Here is a 14,297-nt window from a genome sequence, read left to right as displayed (position 1 = left end):
CCCCCCCGATTTCCACAAATGTGTCCTTTTCACCCCTAATTCACCAGTAATTGGTTTTTATGTAATAGGTACCAAGTCATTTCTGGGAATCTTTTTAACAGCTTTACTGAAGTATAACTTATACACCACAAAATTTACCCATTTTAAGTGTACACTTCAATGATTTGTAGTAAATGGTAGAGTTGTGCAACCATCACCACCACAGAGTTTTAGAATTTTTTTTTTTTTTTTTTTTTTTTTATGACTGTGTTGGGTCTTCGTTTCTGTGCAAGGGCTTTCTCTAGTTGCGGCAAGCGGGGGCCACTCTTCATCGCGTTGTGCGGGCCTCTCACTATCGTGGCCTCTCTTGTTGCGGAGCACAGGCTCCAGACGCGCAGGCTCAGTAATTGTGGCTCACGGGCCTAGTTTCTCCGTGGCATGTGGGATCTTCCCAGACCAGGGCTCGAACCTGTGTCCCCTGCATTGGCAGGCGGATTCTCAACCACTGTGCCACCAGGGAAACCCTAGAATATTTTTATCACCCCAAAAGATCCTTTGTACTCACCCCAACCCCACTAAATCTACTTTCTGTCTCTTTCTGAGAATTTTATTCTGAGAAAGAAACCTTACTTAAGATAGATTTTTTTAAAGGAAGATTTGTTCATTTTATCATCTCATTTGTAGGCACATTGTATTTCTAACCAAGAACTGGTCACACTTGCCAGGAAACAGATCTGAAGGCAGCTCTGCCGGTGCCTTTCAGCCTGCCCTTGGACACGAACACCTCTCTTGGGACATTTTCAGAATCTAAATCCCACCCATAAATGCAGTTTTAGAAGCAGGAATGATAAGTGTGAAGGAGCAGCTTTGAGAGGACCAATTAGAAAGCAATGCTCTTTCCCCCTCAGGTCAGACAGTCTTTTCTGACTGATTAAGGCCAGAGCCTAACTCTTTAGGCACCCCGCTTTTTTGATCTGAGACAGATAGCAGATTAGAAACAAGAATCTATCTTCCCCCAATTTCCTCTCGCTGGTTAAAAAGACACCTGTAATTAGATTGGATGTCTGCTGCCATTCAATTCTGCAGTTTTTCTTTGGCTCCAAAATCATTATGCAGGAGGTAGTTTCTAGTAGGCAGTGTTTTCAGACCATTTGTCATTTCAGTTGCAGCAATTGTATTTACCTGACAATTAACCATTGGTTGTGGAGCATTGTTTCCAAATATTATGCCTGATATATCGAGATGGTTCCTGCTTTCACTGTGAGATTTAAAAAAAAAACTAGGAACTTGTGTTTTTCAATACTATTCCTTCAAAATACATCTTCTTAGTGATTACAGAGAGTACATATTTATTCTTTTAAGATAAATCAGTTCTTTAAAATTATGCCAGTTGAGTGTTTAAAATTATTAGAAAAAACAATCCAGGATTCTAATTAGGTATTGTCATCTGTCTGAAATGGATAAAGAATTTCCTTTAACTTAGCCTCCAAGATAGGCCAGTAGTTTGTCGGCAAATGGTTTTAGTGGGAGGACAAGTAAATTTCCATTGATCACGTTGGCATATCTCCCAGTTTGTGTTTATATCCTCTCAGTCAAGTCCTAAGAGAAATATGTATTGGGTCCCATGTTGTTCATAAGCCTGAAAAATGGTTTCTTCTTTGAAATCAGCATAAAGCACCACCCACTGGCTCCCAAGGGGAATTTTTATTTCAAACTTACTTATAAGCTTCAAAAGAAGTTCTGAGCAAGGTAGCAGGAAGATATGAGTAGTGTGTTTAAAAGTATGCTTAACTTACTGTACAACAGACTTGACTTTTTGGCAGAGAAAAGGAAAACTTGGGGGAGAAAATGTGCTGTAGGGCTCCAGCCGGTGGGGTTTCTTTGTTGACTGTAAACAAGACACCCAATCCTTAGCAGGAAGTTGGCCTTCATATAAATAATGTGTGTAGTCTCAGGATCATTTGATTCTGTTTTCAAAATGAGCGTGTGTGGCAGAATAAACTGGAAAGGAGGCAGCAGTAATTGATCAAGATTTCCAGGAACATAAACAAAATATTTTCAAAGCAACCTTTTGCAGAAGAATTGGTGTTAAATCATTGTTGCTAGATGGTATGCCCCGGTTCTATGTAATGGAAGGTTAAACAGATTCTTGAAACAACAAAAACACCCTTCAAAATGATCTATCTTTCCAGGGCAATACAAAAGGGGTTTGCCCATTTTTGTTTTGATTGCTTCAGCTTTAAACAGGAATGGTAATTTCAGTACATGGGCACTTTAGTACCTTGCATGAAAGCAAGACATCAATTGTTGAGATGTAATCAGAAAGTACATTGCCTTATGTTTTATTTCCTTTAATCATTCTTCTTCTTTGATGGAGTGCTGGGCTTTCTAATAGAAAAGAGGAGTTTTAGAATTGCAGGCTTAGAAGAATGGTTTAGAATAGCCATCTTAGTTTTTAAATTGCCAGGAGCCTGGTAATAACATGTCATTTTGAAGGTAATTGTTAACTATACCATTATATTGATATAAAAAAAATGGAGATCTATCTGTGAAAATAGATTTTAATAGCAAATCTGCTATTTCCAAGCCCATAATTGGAAATATTTTTGAATGATATACCCTGTAGTGCATTGCTGAAATACTGACATGCTAAACAGTTGGTTTTCTCATTTATTAAAGAACATATCATAGTCTCATTGGTAGGATATTCAGTGAGTGATCATCAGATTTCTTTTCAATGATGTTATGCAACTGTCATGCCAGTTCTCATTCACTTTCTCCCAATTCATTTAAATTGCAGTATTGATCACATTGCAATGAAGTGTTTTTTGAGAAATGAAATTCCATCCTATTAATCTAACTTAATTAACTATTCTAAATCTTAAGAAATTTCTTTACTGCCTAATAAAGTTATTAATAAAATAAATAAGAAAGTAGTGAGCCTCAAGATATCTATCTCATGGTTCTACAATAAAAGACCAATTTGTTGGGGCATAAGCTCATAGCTGCTCCTGCAGAACATATGTTGAAAAAATAGCCAGAAATCACCTTGGGAGGGAAAGTAAAATTACTTTAGATTTGAAATCCAAAGGCTATATGAGTATGGGATTTCTGTTTCCTGGAAGGCTCCTTCCAGGTTCATATTTGGTGCCATGGTTTTGTGCATGTTTTACCCTCTTATCTATTTTTGCCAGCAACGTTTCTATTTCAGAGTGATCAGTAGTTTCTATTGTAGGACTGTGGGACTAAAAGTTGGAAGAAAACTGAGGGAGACATTTCAGGAAATGTTTAGGGAGAGTAACAGGTAGTCCGAGGAGATAGATAGCAGGGGTCATGGGAGAAAAAATAAGACTGGACAGGATAACTGCATTCATTCATTTGCTGTCAGTTACTTCAGCCTGACACATTGGCATGCCTTCTCACCACATGGCTTTGTTTTTTTTTTTTTTTTTTTACCTGTCCTGGCTCATTCTGGGCAGACTTGAGCTATTTAGCACAGCAGTACTTGTTCCTTGGGTTTTCTGCCCAGGCTCAGCAGGTTTTCAAAATCATTGGAATTTGGACAAGGAAACTATAAGAGACTCAAAGCCTGTTTTCAACATTTACTGAGCACTTATAACAACTTGGCCACAGGGATGGGCACTGAAACGCAGGAAGGAGTAAGACAGAGGGTGTGCCTTCAAGGAGCTCATGTTCTAATGGGGAAGATAGAGAAGTAATGAAAACTGTATCATACATGTGGCAAGTGTTATAATAGAGCTATGGAAAACTGCACATACAGGGGAGCAAGTAACTAATTCTGGCTGGATAGAGCATTGGGGAAGAACTGAGCTGAGCTTTGGAGGATAGGTAAGAGTTTCCCAAGCAAACAAGATGAGGAAGGCATTCAGGATAGAGGGACTAGCAAAGTACAAAAGCAGAGAGGAAGGACTTCCCTGGTGGTCCAGCGGTTAAGAATCCACCTTCCAGTGCAGGGGACGTGGGATCGATCCCTGGTCGAGGAACTAAGATCCCACATGCTGCACAGCAACTAGAGAGAAGCCCACGTGCCACAGCGAAGACCCGACACAACCATAAATAAATAAATAAATAAATATTTTTTTTAAAAAAGCAGAGAGGAATGGAAGCATGTGAAAATACTTGTAAATAGTTTGCTGTAGCTGAAGCTCAGGATACACATGAGAGGGCGATGAGACAGAAGGCTGAAGAAGGAGGCAAGAGCCAAATCATGAAGGACTTTGTATTCCTTAATAATAAGGAATGGACCCCTTACTCCACAGAGGATATGGAACTATTAAAAGGTTTTAAGCCACAGATTGAAACAATCTCTATGGCAGGAGTGTGGACAGTGGTTTGGAGATGGGTATGCACGGAGACCAGGAGACCAAGAACTTAAGACAAACTGAACGAAAGCAGTCATGGTAGGAACGGAGACCATGAAACTGGTTCAACATATTTTAGGAGATAGACTCAATGGGGGTTCAGTAATTAATTAGGTTTAGAGAGTGGGGAAAAGAAGAGCCACAGTGGTGCCCACATTCCCAACTTAGGTAAATACACGCCTGGTGATACCACTCAGAAGATCAGTAGGGAACACAGGAGGAGGAGCAGGGTTTGGTAGGGGAGTGCAGAAAAATAATGAGTTCAGTTTTCAATTTGTTGAGTTTGAGGTACCTGTGAGGCATCCAAGTAAAGAGACCTACTAGGAAATTGCATGTCAGGTGAAAACTCTAGACAGGAGAAAGTTTCAGCATAGAGAGATGGGAGTTAAAGCCGTGAGAATGGATGAGATTGCCCAAAGAAAATGACTGCAAAGTATTTTCCAGCATTCTCATAAGTCAGTATCTCTATTTCCTGCACTGATGATAGTGAGATATGATCCAAAAGAGTGGAAAATTCAAGTCCTTTTCTTATATCTTTGAAGTGCATTCTAGCAATATGATTTCTTTTCTTTTCACAGAAGTAGATTACCTTCCTGATTGTGTTTTGCTAAGGTTAATATTAAAATTGACTGATACTCCCTTTTCAGGAACCCGTTGCATAGTGCGGGTGGTTTGAAGTCAGACAGGTGTGCGCCAGGCATCAGAAGAAAGCCAGCCAGAGATGAAAAATCAGCCACGGATGATTCACAGAGCCCAAAGTGAACAGGAGATCATTAAAAGTTAGTCATTAAATGCTTCATTGAGGCATTTAGAATCAACATTAAAGGGACTGGGTATATTACTCCATTTCACAGATGGGCAAACTGAGGCAAAGTGTTATGCTGCCGTTTGTTGTAGCTGTGCAGTTAAATAAAACCTGGGGCAATGTGCTTCACTCTCAACTTCTTTTATAGCAGGCCAACGCTCCTTCCTGCTTTGAACAATGAGAAATTAAAGTATCGCTGAGAATATTGTGTGGTAATTTTTTTAATTCTTTTTTTTTTTCCCTTGGATCTAGGAATCATACATAAAGGGAATGGAGAAAATATGTTCATTTCCCAGCAGCCTCCAGTCATATCAACCATAATGGGTAATGGACACCAACGGAGTGTTGCCTGCACCAACTGCAATGGCCCTGCCCACAACAACAAACTCTTTGCTCCCGTCGCCTTAGCTTCTGGCCCTGATGGTAGTGTGTATGTTGGTGACTTCAATTTTGTAAGGCGAATATTTCCCTCGGGAAACTCCGTTAGTATTTTGGAATTAAGGTAAGTCTCCTCTAATCTCTATGTTTGCTTAGTGGATAAGGAAAAAGCAAGAATGAGAAAACAGGAAGAGACAAGGCATTGCCAGAAGGAGCAGAAAATGCAGTTGCCCATATTGTAGTACTGAGCTAAGATGCAGGAATAGGGACAAAGACATAGGTCACCATGGCTACTTGTACTTGAAGAAACCTTTGAGCACTGCTTTGGAGAACAAGGAAGTGTTGACATCCCTGTATGTGTGGCCTTCCCTGGGTGCATTCCTGTCACTGACGTGGATCTCAGTACTTCTGAGTGCTCAGGTAAGTCACTCAACCCCTGCTCTGGCCACTGTGAAGACTGATCAGAAATATCTAGTATTCATTCTAGCAGGTAGAGGTGTTGTCAAATCCAAAAGGCTAAATTTTCTAAGTTCCCCATGTCCAGTCTTTTGAAGTGGTCAGTTCATCAAAAGGGAAATGGCCGTCTGTGTTTGTGTGGCATTTTGAGGAAGGATTACTTTTTTATCCTTAAAAGCTCTAATCCATTGGAAAAAATGATTAAAGCATTCATCTTTAGGCTTTCTCCCTCTGTTTTAGGAATTTTCTTGAGAGTACAAAGTATTTTGGCACCTTTTGAAAGGAATTCATACCTTTTGGTATTTCATATTTTGAAGTTACACAAAGATAGCAAGTAAATAGACCATGGCTTAGTCAGCTTTATTTCTCCCTTTCTAAGGATATAAGACACAAATATATGTCCCCTGGAGTCCTAGAAAAGGAAAACATCCTCTCTCATCCCAGTAGAGATAAACAGACCTGTTTCCCTTTCCCTGGGTAAACTGGTAGAGCCTTTCTTCTCATTGGTTATGACAGCTTTATCCCTGACACATGCCTTCAGGACATTAGGCTGAAAATTTCCCTATGTTCCAGAAGACTTTGGCGCCACTCTATAAACTATTCCACAAAACAGTTCTTGCCTCATTCATCACCTCATTGACCTGAAAAGTAGTGACTGGGAGAATAGAGACAATGATGGAACAACTTGTATGTATGGAGCACAGTCAAGACCAGTGAAAGCACATGCAAAATCTTGGGTCATTTTCATTTAACACTCTTGTTGACACAAACGTGGAAATTTGAATACATAAGGACAGTCCTCGAAATTTTTCAGATTCTTGTGCTTTGCTTTGGAATCTACCTCCCGTTTCTCAGACTGAGTTAGTCTTTCATACCTAGCTGGGGAAATCTTCTAGTCCCAAGCCCCCATCCATTTTTCACATTAATTCACTCCAGTTTTAATACATTTCTTAATTATAATTGCAAACGCTGTCATAGAGAACAAAGCTGTTAAATCCCTTGACTGATAAAAAAATAGATTGTAAAATTAAGATTTTATAAAGATAAAGCACATCTACAGAGTCTAGAGAGGCACTAATTCATAGCACCCTGCCCTAATCAAATGTTCATGTACCTCGGGATGTCATACCTCACCGGGATTTGTCATTACAAGCACTTATCCCTTTGGACACCTACTTACTGGAAAGTCAATAAGGAAGGCCAAGATGGTTGTATGCCTGGATTTGCAAATGTTCTATACAACATTCTCTGTTGTTTTCAAAATCCTAGGGAAGTTCTGTCTACCTGATGCCAAACATGGGTGGAGCACTGAACAATTCATTCACCATCTGAATATTTCCAGGAATGCATTTCTTGGCCGTCGGGTAGACAGAGACCTTGTCTTGCTGACCCTATATAGCCAACCCTATAAAACCTATATAGCTAGCCCCTATATAGCTAACTCCTCAGAGGAAAAAACCATAGGATTATCTATAAAAACAAAAAAGAAAACCCAGCTAAATTTAGTCCTTTCCGTTGTAATTTAAATGCAAATTTACCTAAGGTGGAGCAATTGTCATTCATCAAGGAGATTCTCCCTCGTCAAGGATCCTTAACAGTTCACAAATTTGAATTTGAGTCCAAAGTACCTTATGACCTTCAACACAAAGTCATTTGAAGACTAAAGTAGAATAACTTGGACCCTAATTGCAGTGATTTTCTCAGTATAAAGGAAAATTCATTTCTGACGGCGTGAAGTGTTTTGCAATCCCTCTATTCCTTCTTACTCCAAAACACCGCTCTCCCTCACTGTCTCAGCTCTTCACATGCATAGGCGGGTGCACACCAGGAGCTCATACACCCAGGCTCTCACTTGGCCCGAGTCTCCCTAGCTGGCTCTTCGGAGCTGACTTCCTGTAGAGCAATTCTTCCTAGCACTCTTTTTTTAAATTCTCAGATCTTTTTTAGAATCTGTTGTATGTTATGGGCCTTCTCCCCAGAAAAAAACATTCACACAAAATTCAGGGGTCACATATTTTCCCTCTCCCCACCTTCCCCCCCCTGTGGATGAAGCCCTTTCATAGACTCATGGTTAAGATTCCCTGCATTAGGTTCAAGAAGAACAAAATTGTTCTTCCTTCTCTACTCCAACACTCCTCTGATTGGCCATCGGAGAAATACGCTGATTGAATATATATATATATATATATATATATATATATATATATATATATATATATATATGATCATTTTGACCTAATTAACAGGTAACTCCCTATTTGACTGCAGTCAATACCATCCACCCAGTCTGTGACAGCAAACATTATCTGTCATGTTTACTCAGAAAATAATATAGTTCTTATTAGATTCACTTTTTTTTTTAAAGTATCTATCCTGATCGGTAGCCTATACTGTACACATTGCATCTTTCACATACAATTGGTGAATTTTTATATTTGCTTTGTAACTTTTCCAGGCTTAAACTTCCTGGGGAGAAATAAGTTGATATAAGGGGCTTTGCTAGCTTAACAACCATAATGTTCATTGAATTCTACTGTATATAGACAGAAACTTCATTTTGTACCAGTTTTTGGTTGATGTTAAAATCAGTTAATTTAATTGCCCCCCCTCCAGTGCATATTAGTCATTTTATTTGGTTGAGTCATCTGTTTCCTTGGAAACACAGACTATATATAGTCATTATGTTATTGGTTGCATTTAAAGCTGTGAATGAAAGAGCAATATCGTCAATAAGTTGTTACAGAAAGGGATACAGAACATTCTAGATCTTCACTCTCTGTCAGGTTATTCATTATATAACTTAACTACTCTGTTTTCTACTTTTCTATCTATAAAATTGGCTTCACGTTAATATTTGAGCATCCTTTTACATGTCTTATATGGTCTAACTTGTTTTAAGATCCACAGATGTGTACTTCTCAGCCCAGAGTTTGATGACATTTTGAGAGGACATAAAGCTTGCTCCTACTGGATGCCCTTCTAGATTTCCTTCTCTTTCATCCTCTTGTTCCATTTTGGGCCACATTGAACAATTCCAGATGCCCCTTGACATTTCAAAGATTAGAAGACTATAGGTTTTTCCTCTCAGCTCTACCGATCCAAACTGTCCCCAGTTGAGTTTCTTTCATCTGACCTCAAAAAAAATTTCATTTTCATTGGTGGATGATCATTTATTTCCTCAAGCTGATCCCCCATTGGCTGAATGGGGAGGGTAAGGAAAAGTCAGTTATGTGATTATTATTAGCAACATGCCAAGAGCAACAATATTATTTCTTGTTATTTAAGTATATAGTATCCCTTTGCCTGTTTACTGCAGATTTCATCTGCACATATACATCTTAGTGCTTCCTTCCAGTGGGAAATTGAGATAAAATAATAAAGAAGGGAAGCTTATAAGATCATGCAATTAAACCTGAGGGAGTCTCAAAAATACATTCTGTGAAGATTTTTTTTTAAGATAGATTTATTTCTATATGAGATAGTTTAGGTCTAGGTATCCCTAGTGACTTGCTTCTCATGTTAAAATTTTAAACACACACACACACACACACACACACGCATATTTCAGTAACACAAAAGTGATATCACAGATTTGTGAGCTTAGCGATAGAAAGAGTCTATGGAGGTATCTGGTACAACGTAGTGCCTACTGCATGCCTGACGGTTGATCATCTCTACTTTGTTTGATCCTTTTCAATGACAGAAAACTTATGTATCTCTCTAGACAGTGCATTGCATCTTTGGAATGCTTTGTTGAAAATTCTTCCTTATATTGCCTTCGTGAAACATTCACTCAGTAGTGGCAAATGTTAACATCTGAAGCACAGAAGCCACTTCCCTTGTTTACCTGAGAAACTTTCACAAGTGTAAAGACAGATTACCATAGGTTCCTGAGCTTTCTCTCCTTCATTCTCAACATCCCCAAGTCCTTCAACTATTTCTCATCAATTAATGACTCTGTTTCCTCTTCCTTTGATTATGGCCTCAGGGTCATTCTTCAGTTTTCTAAAACTTACATGGATAGTTATATAAGTAAAAACAGGAGACACCATGTCAAGTGCTTTGCAAGAATTTAAATATGAATATCCTCTTGCTCCCCTCTCATCTTCTAATTTCACGAATCTATTAGAAAACTTATTAAGCATAACTGGAAATGGCTTATTCTTTATAAAAACCTCATGCTGTTATTCTTCAAGATGCTGTTATTCTCCAGATATGTATTTTGTCCTTTCCTTAAGAATGAAAGAAAGAAAAAAAAATAAGAGCCTGGCAGATGCTTCTTGGTACCTTGAGTAATTTGGACTTGACAAATGTCAATGTGACATGAAAGTTTCTCTTGAGATTTTACTGTTTCTTTTACAGTGACTGGTTAATATTTCCTACATTGTTCTCAGGACTCAACTCCTGTCGTTGACTAGGGATTGAGTAGAGCTGGAATAGCACCCATTTAGGGGCAGTTAGCGTGCTGAGGGGCAGTGGAACTTGTAGAGCACTCTGCTGAAGGAGCATATGGAACGTGGACTTTGAGGGCTCTGAAAATATCTGAGAAATGACCAAGAACCTTCCTCTTGTCAGCAGCACTGGAGCTACAAAGACAGAAACAAACTACACGTAGATGAAATAGGTGGTTACCTTCCCAGTGTAATCTCATGTATTAGCATTGACACTCAAAGGCTCCCTTTACCTCACCCCAAAACACCTTCGCTGGCCTTCCACAGTGCCCCAACTTCCACTCTAAGAAATGTGTTCCTCTGAGTTGAGACATTGCCTCTCCAAGAGTCCCCAGCACAGGAAACCTGTGTTAGAATGACCCACCAAGCTAAAATCATCATTAATCCCTGGGCATGGATTCGTTTGTCAGATTGCTTTTCAAATGAACTGCTAGCTGAAAGCAGGACCCTAAACACCAGACAGGTAAGTTGAGATAAGGCCAAGGGACAGAGCCAGAGAATGAGAAGGACAGTCTTAGATGAGGGTTTGCTGAAGTTGGAAGATCTAAGAAGTCAATGAGTGGCAGGAGTGGGAACTCAGTCTTCAAAGGAAGACTACCATGGGAAGATGAGCAGGCAGGGAAGTCCGTTCTTTGACTTCAGATATTTCTGGCTAAGTATAAGGGAAGAAGCTGAAAACAGCATGAAGAACAAGCAAAGTGCTGCAACCAACACAGAGCAGACCAGGCAAACTCTGATGACAACTGGTCACGAGCAGCAACTCCGAAGTTGGCATGTCCCTTTTTTCTCCATCCCCCACCTCACTGGAGGTACAAAGAATAGGTCAGAAATGATGCTAAGTGAAAGAAACCAGACACAAAAGGATACGTATTATATGATTCTGTTCATATGAAATGTCCAGAATAAGCAAATCCATAGAGGCAGAAAGCAGATTAATGGTCGCCTGGGGCTGGGGGAGCCGGGGAAATGGGGAATGACTGTTGATGGGTAGGGGGTTTCCTCATGGGATGATGAAAATGTTCTGGAATTCAGTGATAGTGATGGTTGCACAACTCTATGAATGTATTGGAAACTGCTGAATTGCACTTTTTAGAAGGGTGAATTTTATGGTTTGTGAATTATATCTCAATAAAAAGTTTTTAATTAAAAAAGAATAGACGGCCCTTTTAATCATGTAGGTCCTGAACAAAATCAAAGATCTCCTTAAAGACCCTACCATCAGGAGCATTTCTTGCTCTAAAAAGATTTGCCATTCCACTCCTTTCTCCGAGCTCACCGCAAGCTTCAAGTCAGTCAGTTGCCAGGTGGTGATGCCCGCTGATGGGCCCGGGCACCTGTGAAGCGCTCACACGCTGACACCTCAGCATGCAGTCCTTTGCCAGCTACACAGCAGACCGACTTTGGTGGTGGCTCAATCCTAAATCTTTAACTAAAAGTAATTCTGGGACAGAACAAGGTCACACACTGGAAATAAATTCCGTCATTTTCACTTCCTCCCTCTGAGATGTTAATGAGAGAAGCTGCTCTGCATAATATGGGACATCTTTCCAAATTCACAGTGACATTATTGGCAGGATCGGAAGGAGCCGCAAGAAAGGCAGACCATCCCCCTCCCCACACCTTGCCATCACCTAAGGATTTCAAAACCCTTTGTAGCCACACAGATGGTTCTGTACCATGACACTCTGTGGTAGATGAAACCATGCTTTAATGAGATCCTTTTAGTATTTTTACAACTCAACTTCCTTCAGGAAGATCAACCCTGTAACGGTGATTAGAGCCAGCCTCAAGCACACTCACCCTGTAATTTAGAGACCACAAAAACAAGCAAGTGTCTAGAGACAAAAAAACTCAAAGAGGTTCAAATGTCTGGGGCCAGATTTCTAATCACATCTCCCCACGCTTACCTTTTGATCTTTTGTGTCAACCCAGGGGATACCCACCCTTTTGAGGTGGCCCCATGAAACAGAAAAGTCAGTGGATCCTCACCATAACCCAACTAGTAAAATCCCAGAAAGATTCTCTTTAAAAAGACTTGAATCAGTAGTTGCAGATGGCTTCAAAAGAAATCATTTTGTATCTTTTCTTCTTTCCTGATGTTCCAAAGAATAAGAACATTTTCTAGGTTAGATAAAAAGATTTGTTATCTTCATGTTTTTCAAAATGACATAAGGGCCAGGTGTAAAAGGATTTTAAAATTTAAATGACTATATTTCACAGATGATTATAGCCTTTTAATTCTGGGCAGATTTGACCCAAAGTCAGGCCTGTCCACGGACTGCGCTCCCGGTGTGAGAAGACCCATACCAGGTCCCAGAGTGAAATAGCCTAGGCAGTGCCCTGTGCCAAGAGGCTTACAGATCAGGGGCTCCCCAAAGCGCTCTGCTGCTTCTGACATAGTTCTCTTTTGCCCACCCCGGTTGCCCCCTTGGTGCATGGATAACTGGACAACACAAGGCCCTAAGAGTTTGATGTAAATGGTGTTTTATCGAAGCTATTTTGATGCAGCAGTTTTGATGCCAGGGACATTCTATCATGGTCGAAGAGAAAACTTTTATACTTTCAATTTGTTAAATTGTTTAATATTGCTGAATAATGTGCTAATGTTCACAAGAGATGTCCCTATCTTATCTCTGCAATCATATAAGTGGCTTAAAGTTGGGTTTGGGATGTCTGTTGCACGCAAGACTTGATAATGAAAGAGTTTGCATTTTGATAAAGTGGCTTTCAAAATAACTAATAAGAACCTGCTGTATTAAAAAATAAATTAAATAAAATTGAAAATTAAAAAAAAACAGAAAAACAAAATAGAGCCTAGAACAGTCAGACCCTTTGCAGTGGCTACTTCTTCAAAACCTAGCCCAGTGGTTCTTAAACCTTATTCTGCATCAGAATCACCACCTGAGTTTGTTCAAAATGGAATTCCTGGGAATTCCACTCCCACTTCAAGATCCTGATTCAGTATGACTGGGGAGAGCCCCAGGAAACTGCCTATGTGGCAAGAACCCAACCGATTCCAATGAAAACAGTCCCGAGTGAACTTTTAAAAAAAACTGCCTTAGAGCTTTGCCCACCCACCAAGCAGGATATTCAGTCACCTTGACACCATTTTAGGAGGAGCAACCTGGAGGGATTGGGTTCACTTTGGCTTGCACATCTGACTAAGTGATCCCTGTGGGGTCCCTCTAATAGCCACAAGCTGAGTTAGGAATAGGAATGATGTCTGGTTAGGTTTGGCTTGTTGAATGATACTGATGACTCTCTGTTTGCTTTTACTTGCCACTCGTGGATACCTTGTGCACCCTAGAAACAGAGATACCAGACATAGGTAAGCAAATCACATGGGTGGCTACCTAATGCCCCTTCTTGCCTAAGACGCCACCTCCTAATAATGCGCTGACAGGGAAACTTCTTAAGTAAGGTTAAAGGCATAATGTGAACATGAACTTGGAAGTTATAACTCAGGTAAGTGTCTTCCAAAAGGAGAGAGCTCCACTAAGTGGGAATTTGCTGGAGGATCAGAATATACCAAAAAGAAAACAAGATAAGTGAAAGCTGGCCGTTCAGTACTTCATGGCAAAGCAAAACTTTCAGGCTTATGTTTTCCTTAGGTGATATCGCAAGTGAGTTTGTAAGTTCAAATAGATTCGATGTTTTCAAGTTGCAGGTAGAGAGAGAGGTAGCACAGCAATCTTCCTGCTTCCAGGAATGTAGTTGACGTGTATATTAAGAGAGAATGCCCATGATGACCTTCTTGAATAAGATTTTTCCATTTTCCTCTTATGTGACCTCATGGTTTCTATTTTATCCCACCAGAAAAATAATAAACTTTAAACTGACCATTTA

The 14,297-nt window shown here is 39.9% G+C and overlaps 1 protein-coding gene across 3 annotated transcripts in view; it reads left to right on the top strand.

Annotated features, from left to right (window-relative positions):
* Positions 1 to 14,297, top strand: part of TENM1 (teneurin transmembrane protein 1) — a 777,022-nt gene that overhangs the window by 655,418 nt on the left and 107,307 nt on the right. For all 3 annotated transcript variants that reach the window (XM_082376913.1, XM_082376912.1, XM_082376911.1), the window contains 2 exons: positions 5,419 to 5,668; positions 13,759 to 13,779. In XM_082376913.1, the coding sequence (XP_082233039.1) occupies positions 5,419 to 5,668; positions 13,759 to 13,779 (271 nt within the window). The remainder of the gene's footprint in view (positions 1 to 5,418; positions 5,669 to 13,758; positions 13,780 to 14,297) is intronic.

This window comes from Balaenoptera borealis (genome assembly GCF_965194805.1).
Source record: "Balaenoptera borealis genome assembly, chromosome: X".
NCBI lineage: Eukaryota > Metazoa > Chordata > Mammalia > Artiodactyla > Balaenopteridae > Balaenoptera > Balaenoptera borealis.
Note: the sequence above shows the minus strand (reverse complement) of the source record. Positions and strands in the feature narration are given on the sequence as shown.